Source organism: Aedes aegypti, chromosome 1 (assembly GCF_002204515.2).
Source record: "Aedes aegypti strain LVP_AGWG chromosome 1, AaegL5.0 Primary Assembly, whole genome shotgun sequence".
NCBI classification, from domain to species: domain Eukaryota; kingdom Metazoa; phylum Arthropoda; class Insecta; order Diptera; family Culicidae; genus Aedes; species Aedes aegypti.
This window is the reverse complement of record NC_035107.1, coordinates 59,578,922-59,595,119: the sequence shown is the minus strand read 5'-3', so window position 1 is coordinate 59,595,119 and position 16,198 is coordinate 59,578,922. Positions and strand designations below refer to the sequence as shown.

Here is a 16,198-nt window from a genome sequence, read left to right as displayed (position 1 = left end):
AGGCAATATTGATTGGATTCTGCCTAGACGGTTTGAACGCGAGTTGCACTTTACGAGATGCGAAGACGTCGTCGGATTGAATTACCTGACTTAGGGAAGGTACACGTGACCGACGTCGACCGCTTCGCTTGAGGGAAGGATCCAATTTCTTTCGCCACATTTCTGATTAAACACAAGCTTCAATCGATTTGATGAATAGTTTTATTTGTCGTTTTACGTTTGTTGGTAGAAAAAATACATAAAACCTAAACATATGGAAGCGTTTAATCTATTCATATATTACACCCAATTCTGTTTTTGCACGGGGGATGCACAATAAAAGTTTTCAGTTCAAAATTTCACAAACCGTACAAAAAAAGTAACACCATTTCTCGTTTCATGCAAAAATAAGGTTTCGGCGGCAAAAAATGTATGGAAACTTTTTTTTGCACGGCCGTGTAAAAAAAATCCGTGCAAAAACAGAATCGGGTGTATATCTATCATTTACACGATATTGAAAACTGCGTGACAGAGGGGGTTTTTAAATCTCGAAAAACGATGAACGTAGTTTTATATATTCCCTAGATACAGGCGAACCTCCGTGAGTTTGCATTCTCTGTTAATCTTCTGTCTTTGCAAAAAAAAATGAAAAAATCTTTGCCTTGGGATCATATTGACTCAAGTTTCAAATCGCGAGAACTCCGCGAAAGTTGCAAGAATTTTCGATTTTTCAACTATTTTTGAGACTAGATTTAAATCGAATACCGTTTTGACTCATATTCCGAACACTTAAGGCCAACAGTAACTTCTAATGCATCTGATGCGCATAAATTAGATTTTATTTGTGTAAATTTTAATTTCTTCGCAAAGTCTAATTGTTAGCTGTTGGGTGTACCAATAATAATGTTGATTTAGTTAGTTTTAGTATTGTTTTTACGTAAAAGTATGGAACAACATTTTGATTCGAATGCCGAACACTGTGTTCATTCTGTCTCATATTCCGGACACTTTGATTCAAATTCCGAACAGCACGAATAACTCATATTCAAATGAATAATTTCGCATATAAATTTATCTGAGCTTGTTCTACTGGTCTCAAACTAGAGAATCATCACTACTCCCGCGGAATAAATTATATTGGAGACGTTAAAATTGAATTGCAATTGACTATCATTTCCTTGTTATTTGGTGACATATTTCAGCGAAACATTTCAACCAAATAACCATACAAAAACAGAGTGTTCGGAATATGAGTCTGTTCGGAATTTGAGACAAAACGGTATATAGGAAAAAATATAAGAAAACTTAAAATGAAGAATGATTTATCGCAAAGAAGGAAAAAAACTGGTTAAAAAAAAGCAAAATTTAGGAACTTCTAACTCATATCTTACACACAAATTTATACCTATGGAACTATTAATTCATCAGCAAAAATATACAACAAACATGCCTGCTTCATTACACAATAATCAGTTAGAAATTTTACCGCATGTTGGCTGTAACTTATTTTCATTATTTCTGACTCCCTCAAACGACTATGACGACGATCTATAATTACACATTGGACGTCAAAGCTTTCTATCCACTTAATGAGTTAATACGCCATTTCCAACCGGATCAGATTCTGCAACCGAATCCAACGATCTAACCGTGCGCTTAGCTTTCGTTCTCTCTCCGGACATGATGCGCTGATTGATGTAGTACTGTTCCTGTTTGATTTGCTCCTGCAAACGGCTCGGAGTGTCCGGAATGATCCAGTTCACCAGCCCCTGCACGGTGCTGACCACGTTCTGGTAGATCACTATGAAGGCAAGCCGGAAGGCAAAAATGTGCCAGTAGATGAGCGGTCGCTTGTAGGGCCGATCCCCAAACGGAGGATTCCGGTACTCCTGGTAGCGGCACATCGATATGTTGTGGAACTTGGTCACGAGCGGTGCGGCGCCCGCTTGGAAGTGTTCAACATTGAAATAGGCCAAGGTGTGATTGAGGAAACCCTCGTCGGTTTTGTTCCGGTTGACGACACTCATGTAGACCAGTCGGGGGATGAAGGTTGACGAGAAGGCGATGATGAATGCCTGAAATTGCAAGGAAAGAGCAATAGGTGGGTTGCGGTTAATAATATAGACACTAGATTTGTAAAATAAGCAATTCAATCTCAATGCATTAGACAAATTTTCCGAGCAGCTAATCGGAGCAGTCCATAGCCCAGGCTCTTCAATCCCAGGAAGGAGACACCAATCCTGATCAGTGTTTCCGAATTTGATGGATTTAAGCGGGAGATCATGCACTCAATTAGGAAAGTCAAGGTTTTCTTCCAAATCGCAAACACAGAAGATCGCGGACTACTTCTCAAGCATCTTGAAGGGAAGAGGCAAACGTTTTTGAATAACGACAACCATGGAAGTATCCAGAGAAAGAAACAGGGGAGCGTAATCCAAGTTATCGGTTGGTTATCTGCACGAAGGTATACGTATAGCTCGTAGTTGCTAGAGTGTAGAGTCTGATACAGCAAAATTGGTGCCGAGAGTTCGCTGGCTGTCTACCTGGTTGTTCCGTTCGTCCAACGAAACGTCAAGTATTAAAGACCGTAATGAATATGAATCTCTAGGAGTTCTCGCTAACTACGAGATTCAAGGAAAGATATTCATCCAAAATCATAGGCGAAGGAGTTGCGTTAAAGATTATCAATGCATCTCCACACATTGAACCTGTCAATTGATCAGAGCTACTCGACTGATCCATCAACCGAAGTTCATTGGTTGAATTCCGTCTGATTGCGGAAAATATCGACTGAATTGAAGAAATCGTAAGAAGATCTAATTCAATCGAGTGGAATGGAGTATCTTTGACGATCCACGTTAGCGGATAAGACAACAGAATTAGGCGCGCTACTTGTTCCAGAATCAGAAGCGGATCCAGTGTGCAGCGATAGAGATGGCTAGAGAGGAACGCAAGCCAGCTTTCAAAAGGAATATCAAGCTACCTATCAGGGCCCCTATCCAGATAGCTGTAAACGCTCAGCTATTCAGCAAGACCAAGCTGGCGGTCGTGGGTTCGAATCTCGCTGGTCGAGGATTCTCAAGCTATGGAGGTTTTTTTCGACTTCACAGAGCATAGAGCATCATCGAATCTGCCACACGATATACGAATGCAAAAAATCTCTCAGTTAATAGCTGTGGACTCCCCTAGGAACACTAAGCTGCGAAGCAGTCTCTGTCCCATTTGGGACGTAAGTCAACCTGCTACAAGGAGCTGTGCCGAGATGCAGTCGTCGAGTACTGGTGAGAGAATATCCAGATAAGCCGAAAGGTATTCGGGGAGGATCTCGTCTCGTCAAGACTTGTAAAGCAACGAAGTACTTGAAAACAAAGAAAGCTAACTGTCCGGATGCATGTTTTACAATATTGATAAGGTTATATATTCCGAAAACTGACAGCTACTACTTGACGACGTCATTCCTATCCAACTCGAACTAATCTGTCGAAAAAATAATCTACACTCAGGCAAAACGAAATACATAGGAACCACTTATGAAAATTTGCCAGAATAAATCGGGTTGAAATTCATAGCTTTGCCTTATAAAACCAAACTTTGAAAACAATGTTTTGGCGGCAATCTGGAGTCGAACCAAGGACCTTGCGATCGTTAGACCCGTGCGTACACCACGCGCCTATCGACGCCTTGATGTGAGTAGATGCTAAAACGATACATAAACCGTTCGTATTGCAATAACCGTTCCACCTTTCATAAGGCAAAATGTATGAATTTCGATAGTCTAGTTCACAGCGTGTATCATTGCAGAAACTTTCATCAAGTACATTCGTGGCATAGTCGTAGATCATGTCGTCGTTGCAACGGAAATGACGGAAAGGCCAGAGAGCGTTGGGCCGCGAAGTGGGTAACATCTACCATCATTTTATAAAGTGGACAACCCAGAACCCAGGAAAAAAGTAAAGTAGAAAGCGAAAATTGGCTTAGCTTACTAAAGAAACTATATTTGTACAAATGAGAGCTAAATCGTGAGTTCTATCCGCATTCTTAAGTATAATTTTTACTCTTTACGATCGTTTTATAGAAAAATCTCATTCTTTGATATCATACTACTCATTGATACTCATATTTTGATCGGAAATCTCAGATTATTATGAAAATAATACGTGGAAATTAAATTCAATTTCATTACAGCAGTAATGCTGATGTTGATGATTGTCATTGTGCTTTGAGAGGTCTTCTGAAGATAAACATTTTTTCTTCTAGTGTACTTTAAATTAGAGGTGGGGACTAAACAAACAATTTTCCATATTAATGCTTTATTTGTACTTCCGTCAGGATGTGCTTTGAACCTGAAAATTACACTCATACCAGTTTTCTTTCGATTTAAAATATTTTTCTTCAAAAAATAAATCGGTGAAAAAATGGTTTTATGATATCTGGTGAATTTTTGCTCCAAAAATAACTTGATATTTTGCAACAGAGCAATTCCACCGAACATGACGAATTTTTTTTTAAATTTAATTTTTGTATTTTTTGAATCGCCTGAAAATTTGCATACAGATTCTTTATGACCAAAAATACCATTTTGCACATTCAGACCGTTATTTTGAACTACGCCTTATTTTTGAGAAGGGCGTATCGGAAAATGCATAGCAAATCTTTAAAAAACTGTAACTCGAAAACGGTTTGTCCGATCGATTTGAGATCTTCTAAAAAGTTGTAGGTATTGCTTAGGACTATATGGAGAAAAATATGCACGGTAAAAAAAAGTTACAGATTATTTTTCATTTCAAAAACAAAATTTTAAAATCGATTTTCTCCAGAAACGCAGTTTCGATTTTTTTTATTTTTGGATATGTTTTAGGGGACAACTTATGTGATTTATTGCACAATGTTTCAAAATGGAAGAATTATGGACAAAAAAGTTATGATTTTAAAAAAAAATATAGATTTTGAAAAAAAATCGAAATAGAGGAAAACAATAATTTTTTATGTGATTATTTGAAAGTACAGAAAAATTGCAATCGAAAAGTGCTTAAGTAATTTTTTTCTAGGTTGCATCAATTTCGAGATATACTCATATTTATTTAAAATTTTCAAATAAAAAAAGTAAAATAGGCCCTTTTCAAACATATTTGGTGTTTCTCCATTCCAGAAATATTTTATTTTGACTGAGTGAATCGTAGCTGAATTGTTTATTGTTTGATCAAAACCTATATACTCAAGTATTTAAAAAAGTATGCACGGTAAAAAAATATAAACGAAATTTTCAAATGAAAATTTGAAGTTCATTGTTCATAAAAACCGCAAAATTGATGTTTTTAATTTTTGGATATGTTTTGCAGCATATTGTTTGTAATTTCTTGCACAATGCCTCAAAACGGAAAATTTTTGGATAAACAATAAATTATTTGAAAAAATAAATAAAACGAATTTATGTAAAACGATATTTTTGGTGCGTTTTTTGAGTACAGAAAAATAACTATATTTTTAAATATGAAAAATTTCTATCAAAAAATACTCAAGTAAAATTTAGCTGAGATGCATCACTTCCGAGATATACACGGTAAATCTAAACGTGGCATTACAAATGTGATTCCATCACAACGGTGTACTTTTGGTAACCAGGGCTAAGCCCGGCTAATGGGTAAAGCCCTCTCATCGTGGCAAGATCGTACAACCATGGAGAAGGAGTTTGTTTTTTTTGTAATTTTTTTTTTTGTTTTTTTATATATGTATACTGCAATTTTATTTCTTAATAATATGAACTACTTTCTTGTTATCGTCACAGCTCGAAAATTGTCTAACTTCAATTTGTGTTTCAGAGATAGGGATAAACGAGTGATATTTCTGAGTGCCTTAAACTGTTTTTGCACTTGAAAATAGTTGGTTAAGTTCTTGTGCAATGATATCATATTCCTCAGTAGTTGAATAACAAAAGAAGATTTGTGTAAGCTGCTCTTCTTTCCGATTTTGAGCCCAATCATATAGTTCCTTAGCATTTTTTATCGGATGTTCACGTTCTTTGGCAAGACTGGCTCTGGTAGCCATTAGTTTTAGTGTCCCTCCTATGGCATCGCATGGCCCACACGAAATATGTTTGAAAAGGGCCTATTTTTCTTTTTTTTTTTGAAAATTTTATATAAGTATGAGTATATCTCGAAATTGATGCAACCTAGAAAAATTTTACTTAGGTACTCTTCCAATGCATTTTCTGTACTATCAAATAAACACATAAAAAAATATTGTTTTCCTCTATTTCGATTTTTTTCAAAATTTTATTTTATAAAATTATTACATTTTTGTCCATAATTCTTCCATTATGAAACATTGTGCAATAAATCACATAAGTTGTCCCCTAAAACATGTCCAAAAATAATAAAAATCACAGATGCATTTTCATAGAAAATCGATTTTAATTTTTTTTATTAAAAAAAATCTGTCATTATTTTTTACCGTGCATATTTTTTTCCAAATAGTCCTAAACAATACCGCAAAATATATCCAAAAATTAAAAACATCAATGTTGCGGTTTTTAAGAACTATTAGCTTCAAATTTTCATTTGAAAATATCATTTATATTTTTCACCGTGCACTACGATTTGGCTACGATTCGCTCAATCAAAATAATTTTTTTCTGGAATGGAGAAACACGAAATATGTTTGAAAAGGGCCTATTTTACTTTTTTTTATTTGAAAATTTTATATAAATATGAGTATATCTCGAAATTGATGCAACCTAGAAAAAAATTACTTAAGCACTTTTCGATTGCAATTTTTTTGTACTTTCAAATAATCACATAAAAAAATATTGTTTTCGTCTATTTCGATTTTTTTTCAAAATCTGTATTTTTTAAAAAATCATAACTTTTTTGTCCATAATTCTTCCATTTTGAAACATTGTGCAATAAATAAAGTTGTCCCCTAAAACATATCCAAAAATAAAAAAAATCAAAACTGCGTTTCTGGAGAAAATCGATTTTAAAATTTTGTTTTTGAAATAAAAAATAATCTGTAACTTTTTTTTACCGTGCATATTTTTCTCCATATAGTCCTAAGCAATACCTACAACTTTGTAGAAGATCTCAAATCGATCGGACAAACCGTTTTCGAGTTACAGTTTTTTAAAGATTTGCCATGCATTTTCCGATACGCCCTTCTCAAAAATAAGGCGAAGTTCAAAATGGCGGTCTGAAAGTGCATAATGGCATGTTTGGTCATAAAGAATCTGTATGCAAATTTTCAGGCGATTCAAAAAATACAAAAATAATCGAGTTTGCGAAACGGCGTGGAACCGCTCAACAGGCACCTGATTGATGATGCTTTCGATGAACAAGCCGTTTTTGAAAATAAAAAATATTGATTGTCGAATTTTCCACAAAATTTTTAACAATATTTGATTTTGATAACCTCCAAAAATCAAACGTTTTAAACGTTTTGCCTTATTCGAGTGAAATTTAATTATTTTGATGGCATTTTTATTATCACAATATTGTACAACATAAGTCGAACGATGCACAGAAAACAGGTTGCGATTTCATTAATAAATTAAAAAGATATTGCATATACAAGGTGTCCACTTTATAAAATGAACAGTCCTTAGCCTCCAGATAAAACGAAATAAATTCAAAAAATCATTTTCTACGTGGACATTCTTTTGCTGCCAAAACAAGCATGATAACAAACGGAAGTTATAGACATGACAATGATGCTGAAACTGATGAAATGAAATAATATTTGCAATGGAGCAGGATCAGTTCTGAGATATTTATGGACCATTTTGCATGACATTTTCACAGTATTTTATTATGAAATATTTTCCGTATCTCTTCAGCAAAGTTGTAAATTTTGACGACAGGAACCAATTTTCTTATGACTATTTTTTTTTTTTGTAAAGTTTTCATATTTTTGGATAAATCGTTTATATTTTTTCGTGACAGTTAAGCTGAGAAAATTGTGAAACTCTGGACTGAAAATTGAATGTTGCTATATATAAAGGCGATGGTCTTTCCTGCCTCCTGTTCAATATTGCGCTAGAAGGTGTTATGAAACGGGCGGGCTTCAACATGCGGGGCACGATCTTCAATAAATCCAGCCAGTTCATTTGTTTCGCTGACGACGTGGACATTGTCGGAAGAACGTTCCAGGTGGTTGCTGAACAGTATACCAGGCTGAAACGTGAAGCAGATCGGGTTGGATTGAAGGTAAATACGTCGAAGACGAAATATCTGCTGGCTGGAGGAACCGAACGCGATAGAGCTCGCATAGGCAGACGCGTGACGATCGACGGGGATGAGTTCGAGGTGGTAGATGAATTCGTCTACCTCGGATCATTGATAACGTCGGATAACAACTGCAGCAGAGAAATTCGAAGACGTATCATCGCCGAAAGTCGTGCTTACTATGGACTCCACAAGACCTTGCGGTCTGGTAAACTTCACTTCCGTACTAAGTGTACCATGTACAAGACACTAATAAGACCGGTAGTCCTCTACGGGCATGAGACGTGGACAATGCTCGAAGAGGACCTGCAAGCGCTAGGAGTTTTTGAACGACGTGTGCTTAGGACGATCTTCGGCGGAGTATGTGAGAACGGCGTATGGAGGAGAAGAATGAACCACGAGCTTGCGCAACTCTACGGTGAACCCAATATCACGAAAGTCGCCAAAGCTGGAAGGGTACGATGGGCGGGACACGTTGTGAGAATGCCGGACAACAATCCCGCAAAAATGGTGTTCAACTCAAATCCGGCCGGTACAAGACGAAGGGGAGCGCAACGAGCTAGGTGGTTTGACCAAGTGGAGCAGGATCTTGGAAGTGTGGGGCGATCGAGGAATTGGAGGTTAGCAGCCATGGACCGAGTTAGTTGGCGTAACATTGTGGCGCAGGTCATGTCTTGAAGGACGTAGAGCCAGCAAAAGTAAAGTAAGTATATATAAAGGGCTCAAACGCAAAGGGGTACAAATGACATTTTGGTCGGTTATGAATTGAGTTGAGTGGAGGGAATTCTACTGGTCCCAAGCGTTCCAGCAATATAGTTGATTTTTCCGCTCAACAAAAAAAAATATCATAATTCTTAAAAGGCTCGCTCTTTTTATTTTTTTGACTCCCATACAAATTGTGTAGAATGAAAAAAATGCTGAAAAAACTTCAAAATTGATTTTATTAAAACAAGGTTTTTGTCTTTGACACCTCCTTTGACTCTCCTATTTTTCATGCCAGTCGTTATCGCAAAGAAAGCTTTTCGTCTTTACAGGGCTGATAGCTACTGAGTTCCCCTAAATTAAAAAATTAGAAAATTAGAAAAAAAATAGAAAATTAGACTAAAAAAAGCCCTAAAAACCAAAAAGTGGCTGAAAAGAACCAACAAATGGATCAAGTAATAAAACGCGCCTATCAGGTGAGCTAGGTGTCAGCAACCAGGGATGTTGCCGCGGGGAACTTGGGGTCGTACCTGCCGGGAGACGGACCAAATGTCAGCAACCAGGGATGTTGCAGTGGGAATCGTAGGTTTTTGCTGATGGTTTCCAGGCTTGAATTCTACTCAGATGCTTGTAGTATACAGTTTCGTTTGAATTGGTGAAGATGAAATAAGTTTGATGTTTATTGCGTAATAGTTTGACTAACAATGACAAGTTGTTTTTTCACTCTGTTCCAGGGCCACCTACGTTGAATTGTTGTTCTTGATCACAACCTCGTTGCTATCGGTAACACTAGGAGATAAGAGTTTGACTCTTCAACTTTCAATGGCTGAAGTGGGAATGGAACCCACACCCCATGACACAATTCGTTTAAACCTCGAATTTTCAAGAGCACAAATCCACCTGGATTTCTTCAAAAATTCTGTGAATTTTATTTTCCCCCAAGTTTTTATCCAATGATTCAATCATCGATTTCCCTGGGGTATCCTCCAAGATTCTCGATCAGAACGTCTTCTGAAATGCAGTCAATATCTCCTCCAGAAATTTCTTGGGATATCCTTTAAAATTGCGTCTCAGGATTTATACAAGATTTCAACTAGGGATTTCTCTAAAGATACCATCAACAATTGCTCAAAAATTGAGAAATTCCTCCAGTAACGCTTTGAGATTTTCTCAAGTAAGTTTCAAATGGTTTTTTAGGGGAATGCCAAGGAAATTTTTCTAATAAATCAATTCGTGAGATATCTTCAATATAAATAAAAATGGAATGGTGTTTGTATGTCACGAAATAGCTTACGACCGGGTCAACGAATTTGAATGATTTTTTCTCCGTTTTGTTCCTCAAGGTTTCCGACATGTTTGTATGTATAAAAATCCCAGGATATTCCGGACAAATCGGGTAAAACGAGAATAACCGAAACTGTCATTTTACATTGGACGATCCATAGCGTTTTTACAACAGCCTACTTGATGGCGAAGACGAAGTTTGCCGGGACCACTAGAGTGAGGAAGTTGTAACATATTTCCTATTTAACTTGCCAAGGTAACCAAAAAAAATCGAATCTAGGGGGGGGGTGACCCATTTCGCATAAAGACGTTTCGCATAAGGACGTTTTGCATAAGGACGTTTGGCATAATGGACGTTTCGCATAAATCAGTTTCATATAAGAAAAGGTAGCATTTCAAAGAAGGCATATAATTCTCTTTATGCCAAATGTCCATTATGCGAAACGTCCACCAATAAAATTATGCGAAACGTCTTTATGCAAAACGTCTTTATGCGAAACGTCTCATCCCCGAATCTAGGGATCGTATTCCGCAGGATTTTCTGAAGAAATGTTTCGAAAGCCATTGGGCAAAGTCTCCGTACAAATTTGTGTAGGAATGATCGGAGGCATAATTCAAAAATTGCTGTAGTAAAACTGGTCTGAAAACTGAAATAAACTTTTGAAGATTGTAAGTGTGTTTTTTTGAGAATCTTTTTAAGCAATGATTGGTAAAACTGCAGGAGTAATATTTGGGGGGCCTTCCTTAGCCGAGCGGTTAGAGTCCGCGGCTACAAAGCAAAGTCATGCTGAAGGTGTCTGGGTTCGAATCCCGGTCGGTCCAGGATCTTTTCGTAACGGAACTTGACTTCCTTGGGCATAGAGTATAATCGTACCTGCCACACGATATACGAATGCGAAAATGGCAAGTTTGGCAAAGAAAGCTCTCTGTTAATAACTCTGGAAGTGCTCATAAGAACACTAAGCTGAGAAGCAGGCTCTGTCCCAGTGAGGACGTCAATGCCCAGAAGAAGAAGAGTAATACTTAGATGAAATACTGGGAAAAAAATCATAGAAAAAAAATTGGTCCAAGAATTCCTCAAGGAATTTCGGATTCCTGGGAGAGAATCGTGAATGAATTCTTGAAGAAATCCACATGAACAGTCGGAGGAATTCTTGCAGGGTTTCTTGAAAAAAAAAACCTTCGCCAATTTTTTTCTTCAAACACTTTGGAATAAACAATTTTGTAGAAATATTTGGAAGATCTCCTAGGGTAACAACTGGAGAAGGATTAGTGAAATAAATTCGTTAGAGGTAATTCTAGAGGAATTTCTGGGTGGATTGGCCGGTGTTTAGTCAGACTGGACCAAGTGCTTTTTAATAATTTAAAAAAAAAAGTATACGCAAACCAATCGGAATAATAAAAAATGCGTTATTTGTCATAATATTGAAACCTACCTATTAGATGAAACATCTGTATAAAAATTTAGAAGAAGATAGATCAGAATAATAGGAGTATTTGACTTATCTATACAAGGACCAAATATCATCAATTCTGATCTGTCTAAACACCGGCTAATTGGTAGAGAAATCTCTAGAAGAATCTCTAGAGAGATCACTGAATAAGACACTGAAAACATTCTAAATTATATCACCCAGATATAATCTGCTGTCACAGATGAATAGCACTACATGATGTTATTATTTGGCTGCCGTGATCAAAGATTTTCTGAAAACATGACAAAGGTTAATAACAACGCAACGCAAGTACATATTTGATCAAATTCTCTGCTTATACGATGAACCAGCTTGTGGAGTGGGTGGTAGGTCATTTGGCATAAAGTCCTTTGGCATAAAGCCTTTTGGCATAAAGTCGTTTGGCATAATGGTCATTTAGCATAAAGTCGTTTGGCATAATAGTCGTATGGCATAATGAGTCTGAAACCAAGAATTTCTCAATTTTTCGTTTTTACGTTTCTATTGAATCTCTCTGATGACATCAGGCTTGTTTTGGAGTCAATTGATACAAAATGACACATCATTCAACAATCATTCGCTCTTGAATAAATTTAAGCATATTAGGAAAGAAATTGCGAATAGTATTTTATTATTTATCTAGAAATTACCCTTTTTTCAAATAATAATTCTTCTTTTAAGTTTCGCTATTGGAACAAATTTTTACAATGAAGATTTTTATATATTTACACAAATTTACCCTTCTTTTAATTGTTCTATTTTTTTTTCAAATTATGATGTAACCATAATTATAGGTATGAAAACTGTTGATTTAAAATTTCAATAAAATTCACCTTCTTTTATGGATAGGCTGTGCTTTAGGGCTATATATTTTAAGTATTTTGTTTGTTTCCTACTGACAATAGGGGAGCAATCGATAACATTGATCTGCTCAAATTATCAGCGAAAAGAGTAATCGATTACCGTAATCCGGGGTAACATTAATCATTTTTTTGAATATTTGGTGAATATTTCGTTTGAAAATGCAAATGTTGTAAATTTTATATTTTTAAAACAAGTACTGCCACCCATAGCTCGTGACTATATATTGTATTTTGTTTTTTTAAAGATTTAAGGGTGTTTAAAAAAATGTTTTAAGCGATTTTTTGATCTAGCTGATATGGGGTAACATTGATCACCTATGTAAACAACGTTTGGTAATATTGAAAATGTCGTTACTTACTTAAATCACGGCCCCCGAAACCGAATATGAAGGCCAAACGCTTACAAGTCATTTACTTTTTGAGTTATATTAAAATTAAAAACACTTCGAACCACGGAATACGCCTATAGGTAGGCAATTTCCTAAGGGAATTCTGTGTTCTTAACAATAATTCGTTAATGTTGCCTAATTGAGCATACTTAAGAAAATTATGACAACGGAATCGTTTTCGGCGATGCCATTTTTAGTAAGAACCGCATTTTCCTTGCTCATATCGTTTGCAGAACATATGTGAGACATGAATCTTCGGTGGTGTCATCCTTACCCATTGAAATCATTGTTTCGAAAAGTTAACAAATTTACGCGTAAGGTAAACGCAATTTTCGCAAAAATGTTCACTTTCGTTAGCTCATGAATATAAGAATAAGAAGCACCATTCATGATTTGGAAATGTTCCATTAATAATTGATGATACGAACTTTTACGAGATGAGTCATTCCGATCAATGTTACCCCGGATTACGGTACTGCAGTTACTTCGATGGGTTGTGCTACTTTTCCCCGAATGTCGTTTCCCTGTGCGCCAGTTCCCCGAATGACAGTTCACCGAATATCCCGTTTCCCGACTAGCCCACTTCCCCGAATAGTTTTAAGCACTCATAATAGTCGTAACTTAATACATTTCAGGGTGGTGAACGAACTGACCATCTAATATGCACCCTTCTTTATTTAATTGGCGGTTTTTTCGAGTTTTACTGTCCTCAGCATTTTTTCCAACATGTGTATAGCCGAGAATGACAGATAACTTCCTTCTTTTGACTGTTTATCGTGCTTTCTCGTCACCACTTTTCAGGGAAACCAGTCATTCGGGGGAATGGCATTCGGGTAAAAGTAGCACAATCACTTCGATGATTCTGAACGCACTTTTTATGTCTTTTCGTTTTATTATGCCGCAATAATCTTTGGCGTCCATTCTTGCCATGTTGCCTTCTTTTTAAAATAGGCTGTTCTTTATATTTATACTGTTTCAAATTATATTATTTAGTAAGGCTAAATGTTAACCATTTTTATATTTTGCTGTTATTTCAATTCTTGCTAGATATGTTGTTGGAATGATAATTACTTTAGAACCTGCCAATATTCAACATATACTTTTTTTGGGGCAAACGCCTGATCTGCTTCAGAGATTGCTGAAAAAAATAATATTTCAATCACAAATTTTCCCTTCTCTCAATAATAGACGGTGTTTTTGATGTACACTTCCAAAATTAAAATTTATATTGAACCGTTGAAAAGTTTTGCCACAAATATTTTCTTTTAAAGATGTGTTGTTCATTAGAGCTATGCTGTGAAAAGATTTTTTTTCGCGTTAGAGCCTCAAACATTTTAAACGAAAAATAATCTGCTCTCGTATATAAGCTATTTTGGCATTAAGTCGCATTGATAGATCTTTAGATTAGACCTTTTGATATTTTGCAAAATAAATTACATTCTTTTATCAAATAATTTAATCATATCAAATAAATCATCAAGCGTTACGTCCAAACTGGGACAGAGCTATCTGCAGCGAAATATTCTATGAGCGTTTCCTTGATGAATAACTGCGAACTTTCTTTGTCAATTTACTGTTTTCAAATATGTATATCACATCAAGCTCAAAGATACTCTACGTTCTGAGATGAAGAGACCCGTCAGGAATTTTTTTTAACAATGTTTTCTAGTGTCACAACATTTTTTGAAATTCTTAGCTTGGAAAATCTCTGAACAAACACTATGCTTGTTTAGAACCTGCCATTTTTTTTTTGCTATGGGCTCGGTGGTGTTGATCTCGATCAAAGCTTAAAAAATGCCGATATTTATTTTTAGTCAATCATTATGCCAAACGGCCATTATGCCAAATGACCATTATGCGAAACGGCCATTATGCCAAACGACCATTATGCCAAACGATTTTATGCCAAACGACATTATGCCAAACGACATTATGCCAAACGACTTTATGCCAAACGGGGTACAATCTGTGGAGTGGATGGCACACAACAACCACAGGGATCAAATCGAAATCTGGAAACGTAGCTCAATCTTGAGCTATTCCACATACCCGAAGGTTGTCAGCTTCTCGGATCAGCCGATCATGAGGCTTCTTGTAGGGGTGCCTAACGGGATTGTATCTTGACTCTACCGATGCTGCGTTCATCACGAGGAGCTCTAACTACCTCTAAAGTGTAAATTAAATAAACCAAATCAGTCGAGAGTAGTTTATTTTACACAATATGAATAGCAGACGATGCACCTCCCTTTCGTATTTCGCCTTCTTCTGATCGACCAATCTGGGGCATAAGGTAGGGAAAGTGTACCAGTTATGGCCATAGTGGTTCCCTATTTGGCCATATGTGAAATTTTGATAACTTTCACATTTTAATTCTTGTTGAATGTTTAAACATCAAGATATATCTTAAATCTAACTACTACAACACACAAAAGATTTCAAAATTTGGAGACATTTAAGTAATTACGTATGGCGAAATAGGGAACCACTATGTCCATAACTGGTACACCTACCCTATATGAAGTTGATGTCCTGGTTAGGGATTTACATATCTTGTAGAATTCATAGGCGCGTTCGTATGGACAGTGAAAATATCGAAATTATTTCAAAAGTTTACATTAAATAATGGAAATCACAATTGTTTTGCCTTCGAGCAAATTTTAAGTATTTCAAATCAATGTGCGTAAAAGTTATGGAAATTGGTATTCCAAATCCAATACAAGCGTTAATAAAAATGCTATGATTTATATACTATTTCATTTGATTTATATACTGAGAAATTGCAGATTTCTTTATTGAACAGTATTTAAAATCTGTTACAATTTTATTACATTTTCCAATTTCCGTACTCGAAAATTAAGGAAGTGTTCCCCCATTATATGATAAATCAACGACAACAATGCAAAACAATGCTAAGCACTATGATGTTATTACAGTCCGACGGCGCTGCAGCGGCTTCCACGGGTAAATTCTCGATTATGTGGAGTGTGATTATGTGGGGTAAATAATGTGAACCAAATCAAGTTTTGAATAGTACCGCGAGATTTAGATCATGATAGATAAATCATGATATATAGTTCAATAAACCCTTTGATGAACGTTTGTTGGCCCTGAAAACGGCCAAATGAGCCTGTATGCTGTCACAGATGAATATCACTGCGGAATGTTATCAGTTGATTGCCATGGTTAAACGGAGAATCCCCAATGAAAGTGTATATTTGAACAAGTTCTCTGCTTATACGACAAACCAGCTGAACATTTCATGGGTGCACAATAGGAAAAGAAATCCTGAGCGATTTCACAAGCCCAACGGT

General features: G+C 36.2%; 1 protein-coding gene across 1 annotated transcript in view; it reads right to left on the bottom strand.

Moving 5' to 3' along the window:
* Nucleotides 1-1,251: 1,251 nt before the first annotated feature.
* The window catches only part of LOC5576072 (anoctamin-1), a 37,076-nt gene continuing 22,129 nt past the window's right edge, over nt 1,252-16,198 (bottom strand). Inside the window, exon 6 of the mRNA XM_021857499.1 lies at nt 1,252-2,054. Within this exon, the coding sequence (XP_021713191.1) occupies nt 1,566-2,054 (489 nt within the window). The 3' untranslated portion in view covers nt 1,252-1,565. The remainder of the gene's footprint in view (nt 2,055-16,198) is intronic.